Consider the following 19,622-nt stretch of genomic DNA (forward strand, 5'->3'; position numbering starts at 1 on the left):
TCTTTCCTCAAAACAGTGCACAGTGCCCGTTTACTTCGTTCCACCGGGTCTGGCCTCCTCCTCGTCCCCCAAGTCCTCCGCTCCACCCTCGGCGGCTGTGCCTTCAGCCACTATGCCCTGAGGCTCTGGAACTCCCTTCCTCACTCCATTTGCCTTGCCCCTCTCTTCCTGTTTTCAGGTCTCAGCTAAAGACCTTTCTTTTCGACCGCAACTTTGGTCACCTTCCTCTCCCTCCCCCTGGCTCGGCCCCGGGATCCGTTACTGTGAAGCGTCTGAGACGGCGTCCGGCCTGGAGGACGCTATATAATTCCAAGTTGTTGTTGTTGTTATGAAGCCCGGTGCAGGAGAGAACACAGGCTGCAGAGTTCTGGATGGTCTGCAGCTGTGTGTGGATAAACTGGGTGCCGCAGAAATAATCTACCCTGGACATGATGAAGGCGTAGATGAGGGTAAGTTTTTACTTGGAAACAGAAATGGAGGATATAGCAATAAAAACAACTTGTATTTGCATAAGTGGTTAGAGCACTCACTTCGCAAACGAGAGGACCTGGGTTTGATTTGCGGGTAGGGCGAAAGCTTAGGCAAGTTTCCTTGCTCCACACGCCTCTGTTTATCTAGCAGTAAGTAGGAACCTGGTTGTTAGTCGATTGGTGGATTACTTTTCTGGGGTAATAATCCCTTCAAAAAAAATAATTTGGTCACTCAATCCACGGCTGTTTATGGGACACTGCTATGCAGAAATGGCTGCCACGTTTCGCTCACAAAATATACAGTCAATTCACTTTACAGTATATTCTGTGAAGTGCTTTGAGACGTCTCGAAAATGTAATAAGGTGCTATGTCAAATGCAAGGATTATTATTATTATTATGATAGAGTAAAATTTTGGAATTATTTAAGAGATTGTGCCAGACACTGATCGGGTGAGTGACAATGCCAGCAACGAGTGTAAGTGGAATGAATAAATACTCAACAAGTTGCAGCGGTTGAGTGCTGCCCCACAGGGAGAGGAGTCATGTATCAGTGCCAACTTGACCATTACAGTAGAGTGGGGCAAGCAGACAGCTCCCAATTATACTATTGGCTAAACCCACTATCTCCTGGGAAAGTGCTGGAGAGATAATCTCCAAAACCTATAGGTAATCAAACTCAAGAATATTATTCATCCATCACCACATACCCACCCTTCAACTGTGACTCCATCCACAGACAGAATTTGCTTCCAACCCAGAAAAACAAGTTGCATCTATATAGTGCTCTTCAAATACAATAGAACATCCAAGAACTTTTGAGTGGAGGCGATGGATGCAGGGAGAAGGGGGAGGGCATGAGGGAGAGGTGACCATAGGCCAGCAGAAAAGGTAGGTTTTAAGGTGGGTCTTGAAGATAAAGCATGGGCCAGGTGGAGGGGGGGGTCACGGGAGGGAGTTCCAAAGATTAGGTGTGTACAATTGGAAAACTTGGCCACTGACTGGCATAACTAGAGTGGGGAACACACAACAAATCTGAGCAGATGAATGACATAGGCGATCGGAAGTGCTGGGGCTGAAGGGCTTGAGGATGAGGACCTTGAAATCGATCTGCTGAGAGATACACCAACAACTTGCATTTGTAGAGCGGCCTTCACACGGGGTAGTGTCCTGGAGCGCTTGACAATGACGGAGTTTGACGTCAAGCCAGGGAGAGAGGGAAGGGGCAGATGAACGTAAGCACAATCAAAAAGGACGGTCTTTAACTGGGATTTGAAAGTGGGGGGAGGGAAGGTAGCAGATAGTGGAATAGGGGGTAGGCAGGTCGGATAGGTAAGAAGGTGCGAGGGCATAAAGGGTTGAAAACGAGTGAGAGGATCTTAAAATCGATCCATTAGGTAATTGGGAACCAGTGATACCTGGCAAGGACTGGTGTGACGGGAGTACAGAGTTTTATGTGGGTGAATAATCAGGTGGCAGTGTTTTGGATTAATTGAATTTTGTGTATGGTGGAGCTGGGGAGACCAGCAAGGAGGGCGTTGGAATGGTCCAGCCAGGAAGTGACGAATGCATGGACGAGGGTTTTGGCTGCATTGGTTGTGAGATACGGACGAAGGCGGGCAATGTGATGGAGATAGGGATCCAGTGGAGTCTGGTGAAGAATGAGATAATGGAAATGCAGAGTCTGCTGCAGGTGGCAGAGGTTTGGGGTAACAATTGTATCACACAGTGCATTTCTTAATCTCAGGTAGGTTTTGCAGTCACGAATGGCTACTGCCAACAAAAACAGTCACTATGCTTGACTGTGAAGTGCTTTGAAATATTTTGACAAGTTGCTATGAAAATGCAAGTTATTTCTTTAATGCAAGTATTACTCACCTCACAATATGAATCATTGCTCTGCACAACACTTATTATAGGAAGTCCTGCTCTATTACTTGTAATGTGAAGCGTTGTTATAAGTATGAGGCATAACTCTATAATGAGCTATAATTCATCCCCCCCAAAAATTTAAGCTAAATCCAACGTTTGGATGTTGCAGCTCAAAATAGGAATTGGTAAAACAAGAGTTAAGCAGAATTTTTTTCTCTAGCTAAAGGAATAAATCACTATCTGGTGCAATGAAGGCTGACTCAGGAGACAGCTATTTAAAAAGGCACCTAGAGAGTTTTCTGAATCAAAAGGAAATTCATCTTACATCTAGATATAATAAACTACTGTATACGTAAATATTTTTGTGTGTAATAATTGCCACAGAAATCGCGTCACATTTTACCGGTATATTGATCCATTTCTATCTTCATTTATTTTAATGTGGGCCATCTGCAAATATGTCAAGCGAACAATCGTGGATTGAGTGACCAAATTATTATAGTATTTTTAAGCGAATCATTACCCCCGAAAAGCAATCCACTAATCAACTAACAACCCAGCTTCCACTTACTGCTAGGTAAACAGAGGCATGTGGAGTAAGGAAACTTGCCTGCAGTTTTACCCTACCCGGGAATCGAACCAGGGTCCTCACGCTGGTGAGGTGAGTGTGCTCTAACCAATACGCTACAGGACTCCCAAGTTGAATAGACTTTAATGGTTCTTAAACCAACGCCATGGTTATGCTCCTATCACTGTATGATAATTAAATGAAACTTGTTGGCTAGCTAAAATGGTTTCTATCCAATGAGACTGCTCCTCTTTGCAATGAAGCATTAATTCTTTCTACAAAGTTTCAACAAATGATTACAGCTCTGTACAGCAGGTCATAAATCTGCTGCTGGCGTCAGAAACCAGCTCAATGAAGAAGATTTACAGCATACAGAACTTCTGCTTTACTTGTGATACTGTATCAATTTAGCATTAGCCTCCTGTAAACAAAACACACGTAAAAATGCTTCATAAAAAGCATCACATTCCAGATATCAATGAGTTGTGCACATGCAGAGCTGTCAATTAGAGAACTGAGGGGAATCATACAGTTAACGTTGCATTATTTCAGGCTGATGCAGGCTCAATACCCAACAGCAGAAGTGGTCATTTTGAATGCAATAGCCTCGTTATATCAATTGAAAAGCTCAGCAAAATGACTGACACTGGGACTGCAGACTCCCAAAGGCCAATTCCTTGAAGTAAACCTCCACCCAGAGCTCCTCATCTCCACATCCACCTCCTAAGTCCTACATCTCCTTTATAACTCATCCGCCTGACTCTCACCTCTGTCCTCTCACTCCCTCAACTCAGATGTTAGTCGCCCCCGCCCCCCCCTCCCGCCAATCTGATCATAGCTTGTCCACTCGTCTTCTCTACATGCATACTTTGCTGATGCTTCATATCTAAACTCCCTTTATACATGATTATTTCTCCCTTATCTTTGATCCCATCCCTACATCCTACCCACCCAGCTCCCTTTACTTACCATGTCAGCTGACATCATCAGGTGCTGATCACATAGATCCTCTGAACATTAGGGGTATTGACCTGCTCATTCCAGCTCATGGAATACATGCAGAACCTTACAGTTTTGATTCGACTGTGCTTTAAAAGTTTCATCCAGGCTCTGACCAAGTGGGCTTTCCTCCATCTCCGCAACATTGCCTCTGGATCACTTGGTCTCTTACCACCCCCCACCCCATATGCAGCTAATAACCTCAAACTTTTTTTCTCACTTTGCAATTTACTGACAGAAGAGTGCACTTACATGGTTCTGCAAACATAATGACTTGTCCGCACAATAGGCATTAGCAAGAAATGTAGAGAAATGTGCTAAACATCTGGTACACAGCAGTTATTCTAATTTCCATTTGTCGCAATCAATGCAAGCTGCTGAGTGCATTTTGTCCCTTGCGGTGAACAGTGTCATTCAAGGGAATCCATTATCTTAAGCCAATAAGACTGTATTTGAAGTGCACAGTGATAGCATTGAGTCTATATGTAGCCCGTTGGTAAAACTCAAACTAGTTGGGAAGGAAATAAAACACACTTAAAAATGTCTCTGTGGATACGTTGGCACATTTTCACATCAGTGTATGATAGACAGGTGATTGTTTGACAACATTCAAATATTCAAAATAGACCAGTATGGAATATTTTACAATTCTGTTTCCATAAAGTACTAAATGTCCACCATCATGGACTACATCTCTTAACTATTGCACAGAACCACATGAGAGCCAACAGAATTTAATAAGTTAATTTGAATATTATAAGCTCAACATATACAAACCCTAATCAATGCATTTCTATTGCTATATTTATCTCTTGCATTGAGAATGTGTAAAAACAAAATCCAGCTCTCAAATACGTCAATGTCTACTACCACAGCATTTATTTTAGCCCGGTCACAAATTTGTCTTGACTCAGGTAACCAAGTAAACAAAAAAAACCATACATGACAGATTGTTTGACCAGCACACAATATTTTATTTCCTCAAAGCTAACTATCAATTCTAATTTGCAATTTTCGCAAAACAGATTTATTGCATTGGTCGTTTTGCTTGGCAGCATTTTTCCAACTTTGGCAATTTGGAACCTGAAATTTGTGGCCTGCAAATTTCACAATACATTCTGCAACCATCGCAAATAAGATCCCACTGTTTATACAGTGATCGCAAGTTTAAGGGCTCTAACTGTTATTCTTTTCTCTTATAAAGGTTATTACACACTTGGAAATGTAGACAATTGGATTGAAAAGGCACTCAATGGGAAAACAAATGAACTATTGACAGAAAAAATGTCTCAGGATGTAAAATCCATGTTTAGCATTTCGGAAGATCATAAAAGAAATTTGAATAAAGAAGGCCTTTGATCTTTTGTTTACATGACTGTTTGTGGGACACTACTGTGGCTGTCGCGATTCGCCCACAAATATACCGTCAATTCACTTTACAATATGTTCTGTGAAGCGCTTTGAGACATCTAGAAGACGTGAAAAGCGCTATATCAAATGCAAGGATTATCATTATTATTTGATCTCATCTTCCAAAATACCCACCCAATCACCTCCTTATCACAGTATCCATTTTTTTTTTAAATGAGGCTTCAACTACTCTTCCTGGTAACCAGTTCAAGTCATTAATTGCCCTCCAGGTAAATCAATAGTTAACTCCATTCATATTGCACTGACTTGAGAACTCAATGCTAACTCATTCCAGATCCACGAGGCATTTCTTAATCAGATACATCTAATTAGCTACCCACGTACAAGTAAGATTTTAGACAGAAAATTTCTATCTGGTAAAAATAATTCTTCAAAGAACTACAAATGTGCTATTTATCTCTCCCTCCAATAATAAAAATAGCTGCATTCGAAGGCAGTTTGAGATCCGACCACATTATATGAAACAATATCAACTCTTTGTAAGAATTATGTAAGTGCTCAAATTTGGCGCAGAACATGGACTCAACTTTGTTTACTGATATGGACAATTTTGACTCCGACTGAAGTGGTTTGAAAATTCTAAACAATCTGCTACACAATCTCATTAACTATCAAGTAGACTGAACATAGTTACAACCATCATTAAATCCATCCTGGAGGCAGAGGAAGTTCTCCAATTCCTCAGCAGGTGAGCATATCTTACTCTCCGGTGGGCTACAATTTGTAGAACATCCAAGAATTACACCATTGTTTCCAGCATTGTTGCTGGTTTTGCTTGCAGAAATTGTTAGTACCTGTAATGTTCTTTAGTCTGCAAGCATCTGGTAGCAATTTCTTCATCTGATCAGAGTTTGGTGGTGGGGTATGAGACCCCTCAACAATCCAGTGGCCACAATACTTGGTGTGGGATAATAGTGAATCCCTGGGGGCCAGTGTTCTGTTGAGGTGTTATGCTAAATAGACACAGATCCCAAGTCCTGAAGAAACAAGCAAATCACCTGCAGGGACTATTGGCTGGGCAACTGTATTAAAAAGCCATTAATTTAATATAAATTTATCTTGCACTGAATAGTAGAACCAGAGGAACATGTCCTGATATTGAATGGGGATAAATTCAAAACAAACTGCGGAAACACTACTTCAGTGAGCGAGTAGTAAACATATGGAACAGGCTCCCTAGGGAGATGGTGGAAGCAGAAAGAGTTGATTCTTTCAAGAATAATTTAGATAGATTTCTGTGAGGAAATAATATCTCGGGATACAATATATAGCTTGGGATATGACAAGCGAGTGCCAGGATGGTGAAAGGCGAACTGGATAGACCTTGGTCTTCTTTTGTCTAGCGAATCCTTATGTTCTTAAAATATAAACAAATAGACTGACTGCACATTGAGGGTTAATTCTATTTCACCGGCAGCATTTTAGAAACCAGAGGCTCAAAGCTTTAGCGAACGATCAGTTAGGAACCCCATTGTTATTGAACAATTTAATGTTCTATTTAAGGTCATATCTGAAAACATCAACTGCAGTTTGGCAAGTCTCGAAATGAGTAATCTTTGGAACGATGAGAAAGAGGGTGGAGAGCAGCTCTGCAGAGTAGGGTGTGGGAAACAAAACTTGGATAGAAATCAGAAGGAAAGAAACCTTTTTTGTAGAAAGGGATGTAGAAATGGAAAAACCTCCCGACAATGGCAAGGAGGAACAAGACAACACTAACACATTTGTGGCTGAAGAGTGTGTTGAAAATGGCCAAATAAACATATGAAAGAGACACCAGGAAACTAACCATAACATGTGTGTAAGTTCATTGGGAATAACAGATGGAGATGCAGACTGTTGCTTTACCATTGTTGTCTTTCTGGAAATGGTAACTTAATGTCCAGTTCACAGGATAGATACACTTTGGGTGTATCATAGAAAGCAGATGTCGAGATGTGCAAATAAAATTATAAGCTACACGAAGAGTACAAGACCAGGGAGATCCGTTAAGAAATTGATAGGAACAGGGAAAGGAGAGGAGTTTGATAGTATCTTCATAACTGACCCAATAGCCAAATTTTAGAATTTCTCATTTTAAACTCAGAAATGTAAGATACAATGGGGAAAAAAAAAGTAGTGGTTTCCAACAGGATTTACTAATAGCGTCTCGCTAACAGAATCCGGTAACCAGCAGAACTTAACAAACAATTTATCTGGAGGATTGCTGGCTGAGACATGAGGAGTAATTCCTCTCTTTTCAACTCCTGTCATTGTAACTTTAACATACACTTGTACAAGACAGGACCTCAGTTTAACTTCTCAACTTAAAAACAGTAACACAGCACTTCTCCAGTCAGCTTAGGCTGTGAGCTCAAAGTCATAACGTGGGGCTTGAATCCATTCGTTTCTGACCCAGAGCTGATGCAAATGTAAAGCAAAAAAATCAAATAAAAACAAACTAAAAAATCTCTCACATGCGCATGAAGGGCATGGTCAGGGGAGTAGGGCACAGAGATAGGATAGCTGTCAAGACATTTGAAGCTAAGGCAGTATACATCTAAAATCATGTACATGAGTTTATGAGGGAAAAATCAATGCATGACACTGTACATATCTTGGGATGGAATGAATTGTTAAATGAGCTAACTGCACTAGAAATCCTGAGAGAGGTTCAGATCAAGGAAGCCCTTTAACCCATCTGGCCTCATAATTCCGGGCTGCTAACCATACTGTTCTCCCAAAACAGTAAGATATGTTGAAATTAAAGGGCATGAGGAACTGTGCATTATCTCAAGCCTTGGAAATTTCAGGCAAGAAACAAAAAGGAGTTGAAGTTTTTGCATCCAGCGGGAAGTTGCTGTTGCTAAAATTTGATCGGAGGTTGCAGTTTAAAACTTTTAATCTATGATCTTCTTAAGCCTTCCTGAGCCCCAAATCCTGTCTAGGAAAACCGCTGGGTGCTTTGGTGTTTTACAAAACAAACACTGAGAAATGGTTGGTGCGTGGCTAACACTTACGATTACATCTCTTCTGGACAAATCGCAGCTTGCATGCTGTCCGATAGGTCGAAAGACGGATTACATCATAATTTTGGGCCCCTAGAAGGAAAGAGTACACACGAGTTAAAATACAGAACATCTGGTAATAATATGAAACATCTGGTGATAAAAGAATGAACGAGATCCCCAACAGAGCCTGGGATCAGCTAAGTGGAAAACAATCACTTTGAAACCTGTGGGGTTTTTTTAGATGAAATAGTATATTAAAAAAAATTAATCTGGAGACAGTTGTAGTGCAATGGAAGAAGTGTGAAAAGAGACAATGATTAATGGGATATGAATCTCTTCACAAGATTATAAGAGAGGTTCCAGTGAAGAAGGACCTTCGATCTTCCATTTGATCTCATTGCTCCACAATGCCATCTCGATTAACTCCTTGAACATATTCAAGACTGAGATAGATTTCTTATTGCAAAAGGGATTACGGGATATGGGGATAAGGCAGGTTAGGTTATTAGCTGGAGTTAGATTAGAAGATCTGCCATGATTGAATGGCGGGGCAGGCTTGAAGGGCCGAATGGCCTACTCCTGCTCATACACGTTATGTGAACTTCCCATTCGCAGAATTAAGCAGTCACTTAAATAGTTTAAATGATTTTAGCTAGAAGGTGTAAGACATGAAGTAGTCAAATGCGGCAGTTATTTTGCTTGTAGCAATATCCCATAAATAGCTATGAAGTGAACGATCAATTTATCTGGAGGAATGTTGATCAGCACATGGGAAGAAATTTCCTAAGTTTTTCCAATAATTTAAAGAGATAAAAAAAAAGCAGAAAGAACCATGATTTAAAGTCTTGTCCAAGGGACAACACCTTGGGTAAATGTTCCCTCATGATTGTACTTGAGTATCGTACTGGACAATGTCTTCAGGTCCCAAGTTTGAACCCAAAGTCGTCCAATATAAACTGGAGTGCCTACCAACCGAGTCAAATTAACACACTAAACAAGTGGAGTATCCAATCCATCCCGTTCACATGAATTTTTAGATTAACAAAAATTGATTAAATTAAAGATGGATTAATGACAAATTAACTAGCTGGATTGAAAAAACGTTTTAGCAATCATAATGATAAAATAACAATCATCCTTATTGGTATTCCTAACCTTCAACAGAGGGAGCAAAGAAATGAAAGCTCAATACAACATGGAAAATCTGAAACACGTAATTTAAAAGGATGGAACAGTGTAAGCAATTTCACTGACAATTGTGGGCAATGCTGACCTGAGAGCACTGAGATTTAGCACAGAGAATCAACCTGTGTGAATTACGAAAAGACAGAAATTAAATAACAAGGCAAGCAACAGAATTAAAAAGTGCATTTAGCCTCTTAGTCCCCTTTAATAATACATTGGTTGCCAGAGTTTATCAGGTATTGTATGACTTTTGTTTGCAAGGATATAAACTTTTAATTTTTAATGTAAGAACAAGCAATGTGAATTTATTGTGCCCTAAAGCTCAGTCATACTGTGTCAGAGAAAAGCAGCATCTGCATCTTTCCAACATATCTCATAGAACATTATTCTGTGCCAAAAGCTGAAGACAGGCAGCTGCGGGGGGAGCTTTGCCCTGGAAGCTCAAGTTCTACTAATCATTTAATTTTTAAGTCCAGCTGATTCAAAAGGGTCACCCACATCCTCAACTATACCAAACTCCACACATCCATCAGCCCAGCCCCAGCCAGACTCCTCTGACTCCCTCTACCCCAACAGATCAACTTCAAGTACCTTCATCTGTAAATCCCTTCACACCCTACCACTTGCCTATCCCTCTCCTACCCATTTCGCCCACAAAATAGTGATTTTTATTTTTATGATATATTATAAAATACAATGAATCCACTTTACAGTATGTTCTGCGAAGCACTTTGAGTCTTCTCAATGACGTGATAAGGCCCAATATCAAATGCAAGGACTATTACTATTATTATTACCCCATTCCTCTGTCTCCCTCCTACGTTCAGCTAACTCGGGCTGCTGTGAGCTTGCCCACTACCACTATGCCACCATTAATGACCGAGCCATCAGGCACCACACCACTAACCTCTGCAAATCTCTCCTTCTATCCCTCTATTTCACCCACTCTCCATCCATTTTGAAATCCTGCCTAAAACCTACCTCTGACAATGCTTATGGTAACCGCCTTCCCCCTGCTTGGAAGGATCCAGCTTTACAAGTCTTTGTAAAACACTCCGAGACATTATTCTATGCGAGTGGTGCTAAATAAATACATGTTGTTGTAAATTAATTTCAAGTAATTAAGTAAATTATATCCCTTAATGTATTTTTATTGTTAATTATCAATCGTAAATTCCTTAAACAATAATCAACTGTCTTTTCAATTTATTATGAAATATGATCACGATTATCTTAATGGACTAAATCATCAATGACTGCAAACACAAATTTATAACAAGCATTGCAGGCCATAAGCAAGAACGATTGGTTAGAACATCACTCAAGCCAAACAAAACAAAGTAATTATACAGCTCTTTTCAAATAGGATAATAATAATGATCCTTGCATTTGATATAGCATCTTATCACCTTTTCTAGACGTCTCAAAGTGCTTCACAGAATATGATGTAAAATGAATTGACTGTACATTTTGTGGGCGAAGCGCCATAGCCAATTGCGCAGAGCAGTGCCCCACAAACAGTCATTGATTGATAACATTGTGAAGAACTTTGGAGAGACAGTATGCATCACTGAGCAAGGTTTGAGGGATTACAAGGTTCGGGCTGTTGACTGAAGATTTGGACAAATAATTTTAGAAGGATTTTTAAGGCAGGGTGAGAGGACACACATACAAAGGGATTTGGGGAGAGAGTTCCGGAGAACTGGGACAAAACGGCTGAAACTTGGCCACCAACTAAAGGATGGAGTGGGAAGAGGGGCATGCAAAAGAACAGAGACAGATGAGTGGAGAGTTTGAGCATGAGAATGAGGCTGGAGCAGATTCCTGATATAGAGATAAACCTAACCCTAAGCCAAGAACTTGAAAGGATTTGAATGTGGAAGTGCAAGTTCAGTACAAAGTGGAAACAGAAGTTATCCTTCACATCTCCAGATTAGTTTAGACGAAGAAAGCCCATCGGCCCATCAGATCTTACATCGCCAAGCTGTTTTTTAAGTGAGAAGCTGCCTTTTAATATCATCCATACAAAGCAGCAATGGTGCTGCTTTGTACTTAGTATAAGGGACCCCCATTAGTGCCCTTCAACATAGTTCTGCCTTGCCTGTAGCCTTGGACCCACACTAACAGGACATTTAGTTCACCTGGCTTCTAACACTGACTAGCTGGCTTCCTGCATTATAAAATGAATTGTGTCCAGGTCGCTGCAAACATCACTTCCTGCACATGTATATGTGTACCACATACAGGAGTCCTGCTGCAGTCTCATCACAAACAAAGTGACATTAGTGGCAACCTGCTGACTCACCATCAGACATCTCTTCCCACCTCGATTATCACAGGACACCTGAGACCTGACACCAATAAATTGAACAGTCAGTAGAGCAATGTGAGTGGGAAAAGGGACATGCAAAAGAACTGAGATGGATGAGTGGAGAGTTTGAGCTGAGAAAACATTTCTTCACTCAGAGGGTAGTGAATTTATGGAATTTTCTACCCCAGAAGGCTGTGGATGCTCAGTCATTGAACATATTCAAGATTGAGATCGATAGATTTTCAAAAACTAAAGGGATTAAAGGATATGGCGGGTAAATGGAATTAGGTTAGAAGATCAGCCATGATCTTATTAAATGGCGGGGCCGAATGGCCTACTATTTCTTATGTTCTTATGCAAGAGACCAACCGTGCTACGATGAGGTTTCCTGTAATTTCAGCTCTCAGTGTAGCACAGCATGCAATTTCATAGAGAATACATTTTAGTTAAAAGATTCAGGAGGAATAAGTCAGTGCTGCTGAACTGAAACATTGCAGATCAATAGGCCCGTGTTTAAATATGCAAGCATTTATTTCCCTTCTGAGTTATTTAGTGCATTGACTTTTACTGCTATTCAACTGGCCACCTAATGATCTGCTCCATTTAATCTGTGAGCTCAGCACAGAGGGCTGTGTTCTTTATTAAACATACAAGAGGACATCGAACATCAGCCAAGCTCAGCTTGTTAAAAAGATCTTAATGCCATGAATGGGCATTGTTGATGGAATCACTATTGCAATTACCATGTGTAAAATCCACCATTATTTTCCCAAGATAACTGTGGCAATACTTTCAAGTTCATCAGCAAATTCTTAAAATATGAGCAGAACAATAAGCTTTAACTGCTCAGGAACAAACCCATTTTCTCGAATTATCTTAAAAAGCATTGCACAAAGCTTTCAGTGAGCAAATGCATTGCATGGTATGCTACTGAGCTATAAACATCAAAATGTTCCAAGGTTCAAAGTTTGGTCTGTGCTTCACTGGTTGATATCTTTGGGTGGCGTTGAGGATACTGGTGGCCCACAAATATACGGTCAATTCACCTTACAGCATATTCAGTGAAGCGCTTTGAGACGCCGAGAAGACGTGAAAAGTGCTATATCAAATGCAAGGATTATTATTATTATTACTGATTTTCATGAGTCAGTTCATGAGCTGGGCTGGCGTGGAGTCCTGTAGCTCAGTTTTTAGAGCACTCGCCTTGCAAGCGAGACACCTGGGTTCAATTCCAGGCAGGGCAAAACCTTGGGCAAGTTTCTTTACTCCACACGCCTAATAATAATCCCTCCAAAACAAAAAACAATAATAAATTGGTCATTTTCAATCCACGACTGTTTGTGGGACACTGCTGTGCGCAATTGGCTGCCGCGTTTCGCCCACAAATGTACAGTCAATTCACTTTACAGCATATTCTGTGAAGCGCTTTGAGACGTCGAGAAGACGTGAAAAGCACTATATTAAATGCAAGGATTATTATTATTATTACTGACTTTCATGAGTCAGTTCATGAGCTGGGGAAGGGAGGGAAGTGGAGAGGAGGGAAAGGTGCTCTGTTTATCTAGCAGTAAGTAGGAACCCGGTTGTTAGTTGATTGGCCAATTACTTATCCGCAGAAAATAATCCCTCAAAAAAATTTGGTCACTCAACTCACAACTGTTTATGGAATACTGTTGTGTATAATTGACTGCCATGTTTTGCCCACAAATATACAATCAATTTACTTCACAGAACATTCTGTGAAGCGCTTTGAGACGTCTAGAAAACGTGATAAGGAGCTATTCCAAATGCAAGGATTTTTATTATTATTACAATCCAGCAATCTCTTCTGGAAAGTGGTTTCTGTGGGGACAACAACAACTTGCATTTACATAGCACCCTTCACGTGGGGCAGCGTCTTAAGAGCGCTTAACAGTGATGGAGTCCTCATCAGTTGAGGGTAGGTTTGGGCTCAGCTGTGATGACTTTAATATCCCTCAACAACTATTTAACCCTTATTGCTTTGTCTTTTGTCATTGGTTAGGGACCATGAATAAATGCGCTATATAAATGCAAGTTGTTGTTGACCAGCTCTCTGTAAACTTTGGTCAGTTTGCAGTCTACTCAGTGTATGATGCTGAGATGTTTCTGCTAGAATGCTCAGCTGCATCAGGGAGATGTTTCAAACAAAATCAATTTAGTGAACTGAATGACCAGTTTCAACATTAAAAAGTTATTAAAATAGTGGGCACAAAAATGGTGATTTTGGGGAAAAAAAAATTCCCCCTCTTACGGACAGGATTCGCTCAGGGTGATACAACCAGGCAAGAATTTACCCAACAAGGGCAAATAAGCTGGAATGGCACACAGCCCAAAACTCAAGCTCATAATTTTGGGAGTCAAGGACTCTTCGTGAGCAGAGTTCCTGGATCACGGAGCAATGGATTGGGTCAAGATCAAAGCCTCTTATTCGCTTGCCAGCAGGCACCACTGCCTTTGTATTACATTACACTAGTGCCATTCAACCCAAAAATGATACAGTTTCAAAAAAGTTCAAAGGATATCAGTTTCCAATTAATCTGAGAAAGCTTTCATCACTTTGTGAGAGCACAGTAGCCAGTCACTGGGAATGCACTGAACTTCAGAACTCTTTCTAGCACGAACTTCACAGCTATGTTCGTACTGACTTCCACAGCTCTGCCAGTAAAAGCTGATGCGATTCCTTGGTGACAAAATTCCTCTCACTGAGACAACAATTTATGACTTTTAAAGTCTTTCTTTAGGGACGAGCTCATGCTGCCACTGCACTCTCAGCCAGTTGAAAAAGTCATATTACATCAATCATAAGTAAAAACCCTTGAAATCAGTCAGGAAGAAAAGTTCACGCTGCCACCGATAAACAGCTCTTGCAGCTAGGGTCAAGCACTGAAATCAAAGTTGCATTTGAAACATTTAGTTGGCATAAAGTGTTGATTAAAAACAATATGGATTCTTGGTTTGCCATTTCTGGGGTCTAAAATAATAATCCTTTCATTTGCTATAGCGCCTCATCATGTTTTCTAGACGTCTCAAAACGCTTCATTTCCTAGTAATGATTCCCTGCCCCCATTGACTGGTCTGCCCACCCTTCCAGCTCCTGCTGATGAGTCAGGTTGGCTATGCTTTCGTCAGGAGTGCCCTGGAATACTGCGGACCTACCTGGCTCAGGAACCGAACGACTGAGAACGCCACAGAGGGTTGGCTCGATTCCAACATTCCATTGCCAAGCAGGTCCCCTTGGAGCCAGTTCAGTTCCAAGGAGACCCCACTTACCTGTAACCCAAGGAGGATGTTGCATAAATAGTGAAGTTACCTGCAAAGGTATGGAATTCTCTATTCGTACACGATTTCTGCTACATTATGAGCAGAATAGCTGGAGCTTTACCGTGGCAAGAACTGCATAAAATATCAGGGTTTATAGACAAATACGTCTAAAACGGGATATATTCCTTCTGTTATTATTACAGATAGGAAGTAGGAATGTAGGAACAGGAAAAAGTCATTCAGCCCACTGAGCCTGCTTCAAAAAAACATTAGATAGTGGCAAATTTTTAATTCCCTTTCACAAATATTTATCCATCTCACTTTTAAACATTCTGCGTTTATAGCAGAGGTACCATTGCAAAAATAGGGCTACTCACTCCACAGGTAAGTATGGAAAGACTTGAGCTGCAGAATCAGATCATTTGATAAAGCTCTCAAGACCCAACATCTCTACTACTTCTGATATTCTGTTAAACGAGTTTTCAGACATATTTTGCCTATTGAACATATTCATTACAAATTTCATACAAGCCTGCACAAGGCATATTACAATTCAAAGACTGCATCAGAGATTTACTTTGAAGCTCTGGTTCGTAAGATCAGCAATCAAAAGAACTGTATATATTCAAGGAATGTATCATCTCCATTTCATCTTAGCAAATAGTTTCACCTCCCGCACCCCCGCCCCAGTCACCTGCAGGGTACCCCAGGACTCCATCCTTGGCCCTCTTCTTTTCCTTATCTACATGCTCCTCTGGGCAGGGTCATCCAGACACAGGGTAAACTTCCACACGTATGCAGATGATACACACCTTTGCCTCCTCCAGTACTAACTTCAGATTCGCCGATGTTCTATCAGCTTGTCTCACAGATATCAGGGCCTGGGTGAGTGCAAACTTCCTGAAGCTGAATATGGAAAAGACGGAAGCCATACTACTCTTGCCAAGTCCTACATTATTTCTTTAGAAACTTAACTTGAGCAACAAGTTTTTGATTTTAATAAGACTTAAGGTTGTATTCTTGTGTTTATCTCTGGCTCGGTGTTATTATTAGTATTATTATCTCCACTCAATAAACATATTTGGTTGAACTGCCTATTGCCCGTGTCCCAAACATGGAACTACTTACCTAAGGAGCTGGGATCAAACACGATGAGCAACTGAGTAAAAGCAAAACAACTGTCCACCAAACCATAATGCTTTTGCTTCCAATTGGAGGTGGTATATCTCCCCCTCACACCACTTACACTGAGATCTATTCTCTTAAATTGAATGCTCTTTTGAATTATCTCAACAGAATGATGTATAAGCAAATTTTAAAACATTGTTTTGGTCAGCTAGGTATCTGCAACATGCAGGAGCCTAACGCATGTTTCAGATTATGTTTCATGTCTAACGGATGTCCTGTAGCTCAGTGGTTAGAGCACTCACTTTGCAAGTGAGAGACCTGAGTTCAATTCCAGGCAGGGCGAAACCTTGGGCAAGTTTCCTTACTCTACATGCCTAATAATAATCCCTCAAAAAAAAACAATAATAAATTGGTCATTTTCAATCCATGACTGTTTGTGGGACATTGCTGTGTGCAATTGGCTGCCGCGTTCGCCCACAAATATACAGTCAATTCACTTTATTCTGTGAAGCGCTTTGGGACGTCTAGAAAACGTGAAAAGCGCTATATCAAATGCAAGGATTATTATTATTATTATTATTAGATGCTGCCTGACCTGCTGCGTGTTCCCTGTGATTTCTAATGTTTAATCCTTCAGATAAGACCTCCATCTTTGGGGGCCTTGAAATTCCATGCAGAAAACCAGTGCTATAGATGAAATACAATTACAGTTGGCCAGCTTGTTGGAATATCCACAGTTGTTCGCATTCAATGTGAGGCACGGAGCAGGGCCAAGAAGTTTGATGCCCTTGCATAGAATGTCTGGCAAGTCCAAGGACAATGTGATTAATGGTATAGTGATGAACAAGTTTTTTTTAAACAAAGGAACTGTGTTGCTATGCATTCAGCAGGTCATAGTGTAACCCTAACAACATGTTCTTAAATGGTATGACAAAGTGGAAACTCAAGAAACCTTTGTAAAATGACCTTCATAGCATTAGAAACTGTAAGTGGTAGTTTGATTTTGCATAAAAGTCCTTGCAATGAGAAGGGTTTGAGCACACACAAAGTGGAACCTCATACAAGTTTCCACATGCAAACTTTATAGAACATTTCTGTAGGAAATATCTATACAACAATAACAAAATTATCTTTGTAAAGCGCCTTTCACATCGGGAGGACGTCCCAAGGCGCTGAACAGACAGAGTTACGGACCTGAGCTGGGGGTCGGGGTGGGGGAGGGTGGAGGGTAGTTGGGGGGAAGTAGGGAGATCGAAAGCACAGTCAAAGAGGAGGATCTTGAGACGGATCTTGAAAGTGGCAAGGGAGGGGGAGGGGCGGAGGGACTGCGGGATGGAGTTCCAGAGAGTGGGGGCAGAGTGGCGGAAGACCCACCCACCAATGGTGGGGCAAGCGAGGATGTGAAGCAGGCCGGAGCCCGCTGAGCAGAGGGAGTGAACAGGATGGTAGGGGGTTAGGAGGTTGCAGAGGTAGGGGGAGCAAGATTTTGAAGGTGAATTATAGAGAATTAGACACAATTCTATAACCACTCCCATAGTCCCAATCTGTCAAACCAATAAAAAAAAATCATATTACAGCCATACAAAAACATCAACCCCACTACAAACCTGTACACACATTACATGCAAAATTTGAATGTAGTCACTGGAATATTCAGCAAACAATTACAAAGCAATTCCTTATGCTCCAGCCCTTTAGGACTGTGGCCATTCATCTTCTTACAATAGATACATTCAAAGACTTTAGATTGTAACATGCATATTTTCCCTTTTTTCATAATTAGCCACAGAGAAAATAAAATGTGCACAAGGTTGCACTCAATTTCTTGTGTAGAATAACTAAAAAATTCATGCCTGCACCATTCCTGAATTGTAAAACTCAAATAAAATGAAATGATCTCACTAACTGATCACCAATTAACAAATATCCACCAATCAACACCACCAACATTTAATAAATCCAAACTAAAATGGATAAATTATAAACACCATCAGCTACAAAGGGCACAGAAGATGAAAATTGCATCAAGTGGTGTGTTACTATGTGTACAGGTTTGTATGGGTTGGGATGTTTGTAGCGTATTGGTATTGCAGGAGGGAGTTTTTAGTGGATTCCGTGGATAAAGTGCGGCCACATTTTTCGATTGGCCATGGGCTATTGCTCTTTGCTATTGTACAGATGGAAATTTATGGATCCAAATACCGCGTTGTAATGAGGCTACAGAGTGGCTAAAGGCATGGAATTGTCAGGTGAAGGTGTAGTATCGAATTTGCATTGTTTAATTAATCTGTTATGGCCTTAAACACCTCCCCTCTACATCACCCTGCCAGCTCAGGCCTCCACTTGTCTTGGCAAAGCACTTTTGAGACATAAAAGGTGTTATATAAGTGAAAATTATTGTTGTTTTAGTAGTGAAAGGAAACAGTGGCTTGCACATGGGACGCACAATTCACCGAGTCTTAACTAGTTTTACCCTAGAGTTCTAAATAATAAGTGACGGAGGCCTTCAGCTAATTTAATCTCACCCTTCCAGAAATGCGCTTGCCTACAAAATACACAGACATTAACTACTCTTTACAGTAAATTCTGTGAAACACTTTTAGTCATCCTGCTGTTGTAAAAGGTGCTACCTCAAATATAAGGATTATTATTATGATTCTTAATCGCTATTATTATTTATTAGAAGTATTATTACCCATCCTTACTATCTTCTTATTACAATACCAAGTAGTTTCTTAAATGAGTCCAGCCTGCCTGTCACTACTGAGATTTAGCTCTCATTGTCCTGGCAGATCATTATACTTTAGAGCCACAGCAAAATGAGTGCCCTTTGTAAATAAAAAAAACACCATTCTTCTTGGCCAGGATTAATAGAGGGAAGAAACACTCTCTTTCATGTAGAAATAAACCTTCCAAAATCAATGATTTCAAGCAAACTACCTTTCAATGAAATGTAGTTGAACTCAAAGACTACCAAATAATTATACATAGTCCTTTTTTCTTCCTATTTAAATCAACTATCGATTTTGTGTAAGCCTTAAGATATTATCAGGGTAAGAGAAAAAAACCTAACCATTGCCTCATTTACGAGCTTTGATTCAGCCAGTCCAAACTAATCTATCCTGTTCCACCAAGATATGTTGACCAAACCCCAGTGCATGGGGAAAAAAAGCATATAATAAAGTACAGCCTGATTAATCAATATATCAATCACACAACAGGCCCCTTTAGGCCTTATGAAACCTCAAAATCTGTAATCTCTGCACACTTAAAAACAGTTCCCCAAATCAGATTTTAATGTGCACCTCATTAAGATGCACAGAATTATAGAATTTTACAGCACAGAAGGAGGGCATTCGGCCCATCGGGCCTGTGCCAGCTCTTTGAAAG

General features: G+C 40.6%; 1 protein-coding gene across 1 annotated transcript in view; it reads right to left on the reverse strand.

Annotated features, from left to right (window-relative positions):
• LOC103183141 (dystrobrevin beta) overlaps positions 1 to 19,622 on the reverse strand; it is a 325,008-nt gene that overhangs the window by 221,036 nt on the left and 84,350 nt on the right. The window contains 1 exon segment of the mRNA XM_042333694.1: positions 8,336 to 8,416. Within this exon segment, the coding sequence (XP_042189628.1) occupies positions 8,336 to 8,416 (81 nt within the window).

Source organism: Callorhinchus milii, unplaced genomic scaffold (assembly GCF_018977255.1).
Source record: "Callorhinchus milii isolate IMCB2004 unplaced genomic scaffold, IMCB_Cmil_1.0 Scaffold3, whole genome shotgun sequence".
In the NCBI taxonomy this organism is placed as follows: domain Eukaryota; kingdom Metazoa; phylum Chordata; class Chondrichthyes; order Chimaeriformes; family Callorhinchidae; genus Callorhinchus; species Callorhinchus milii.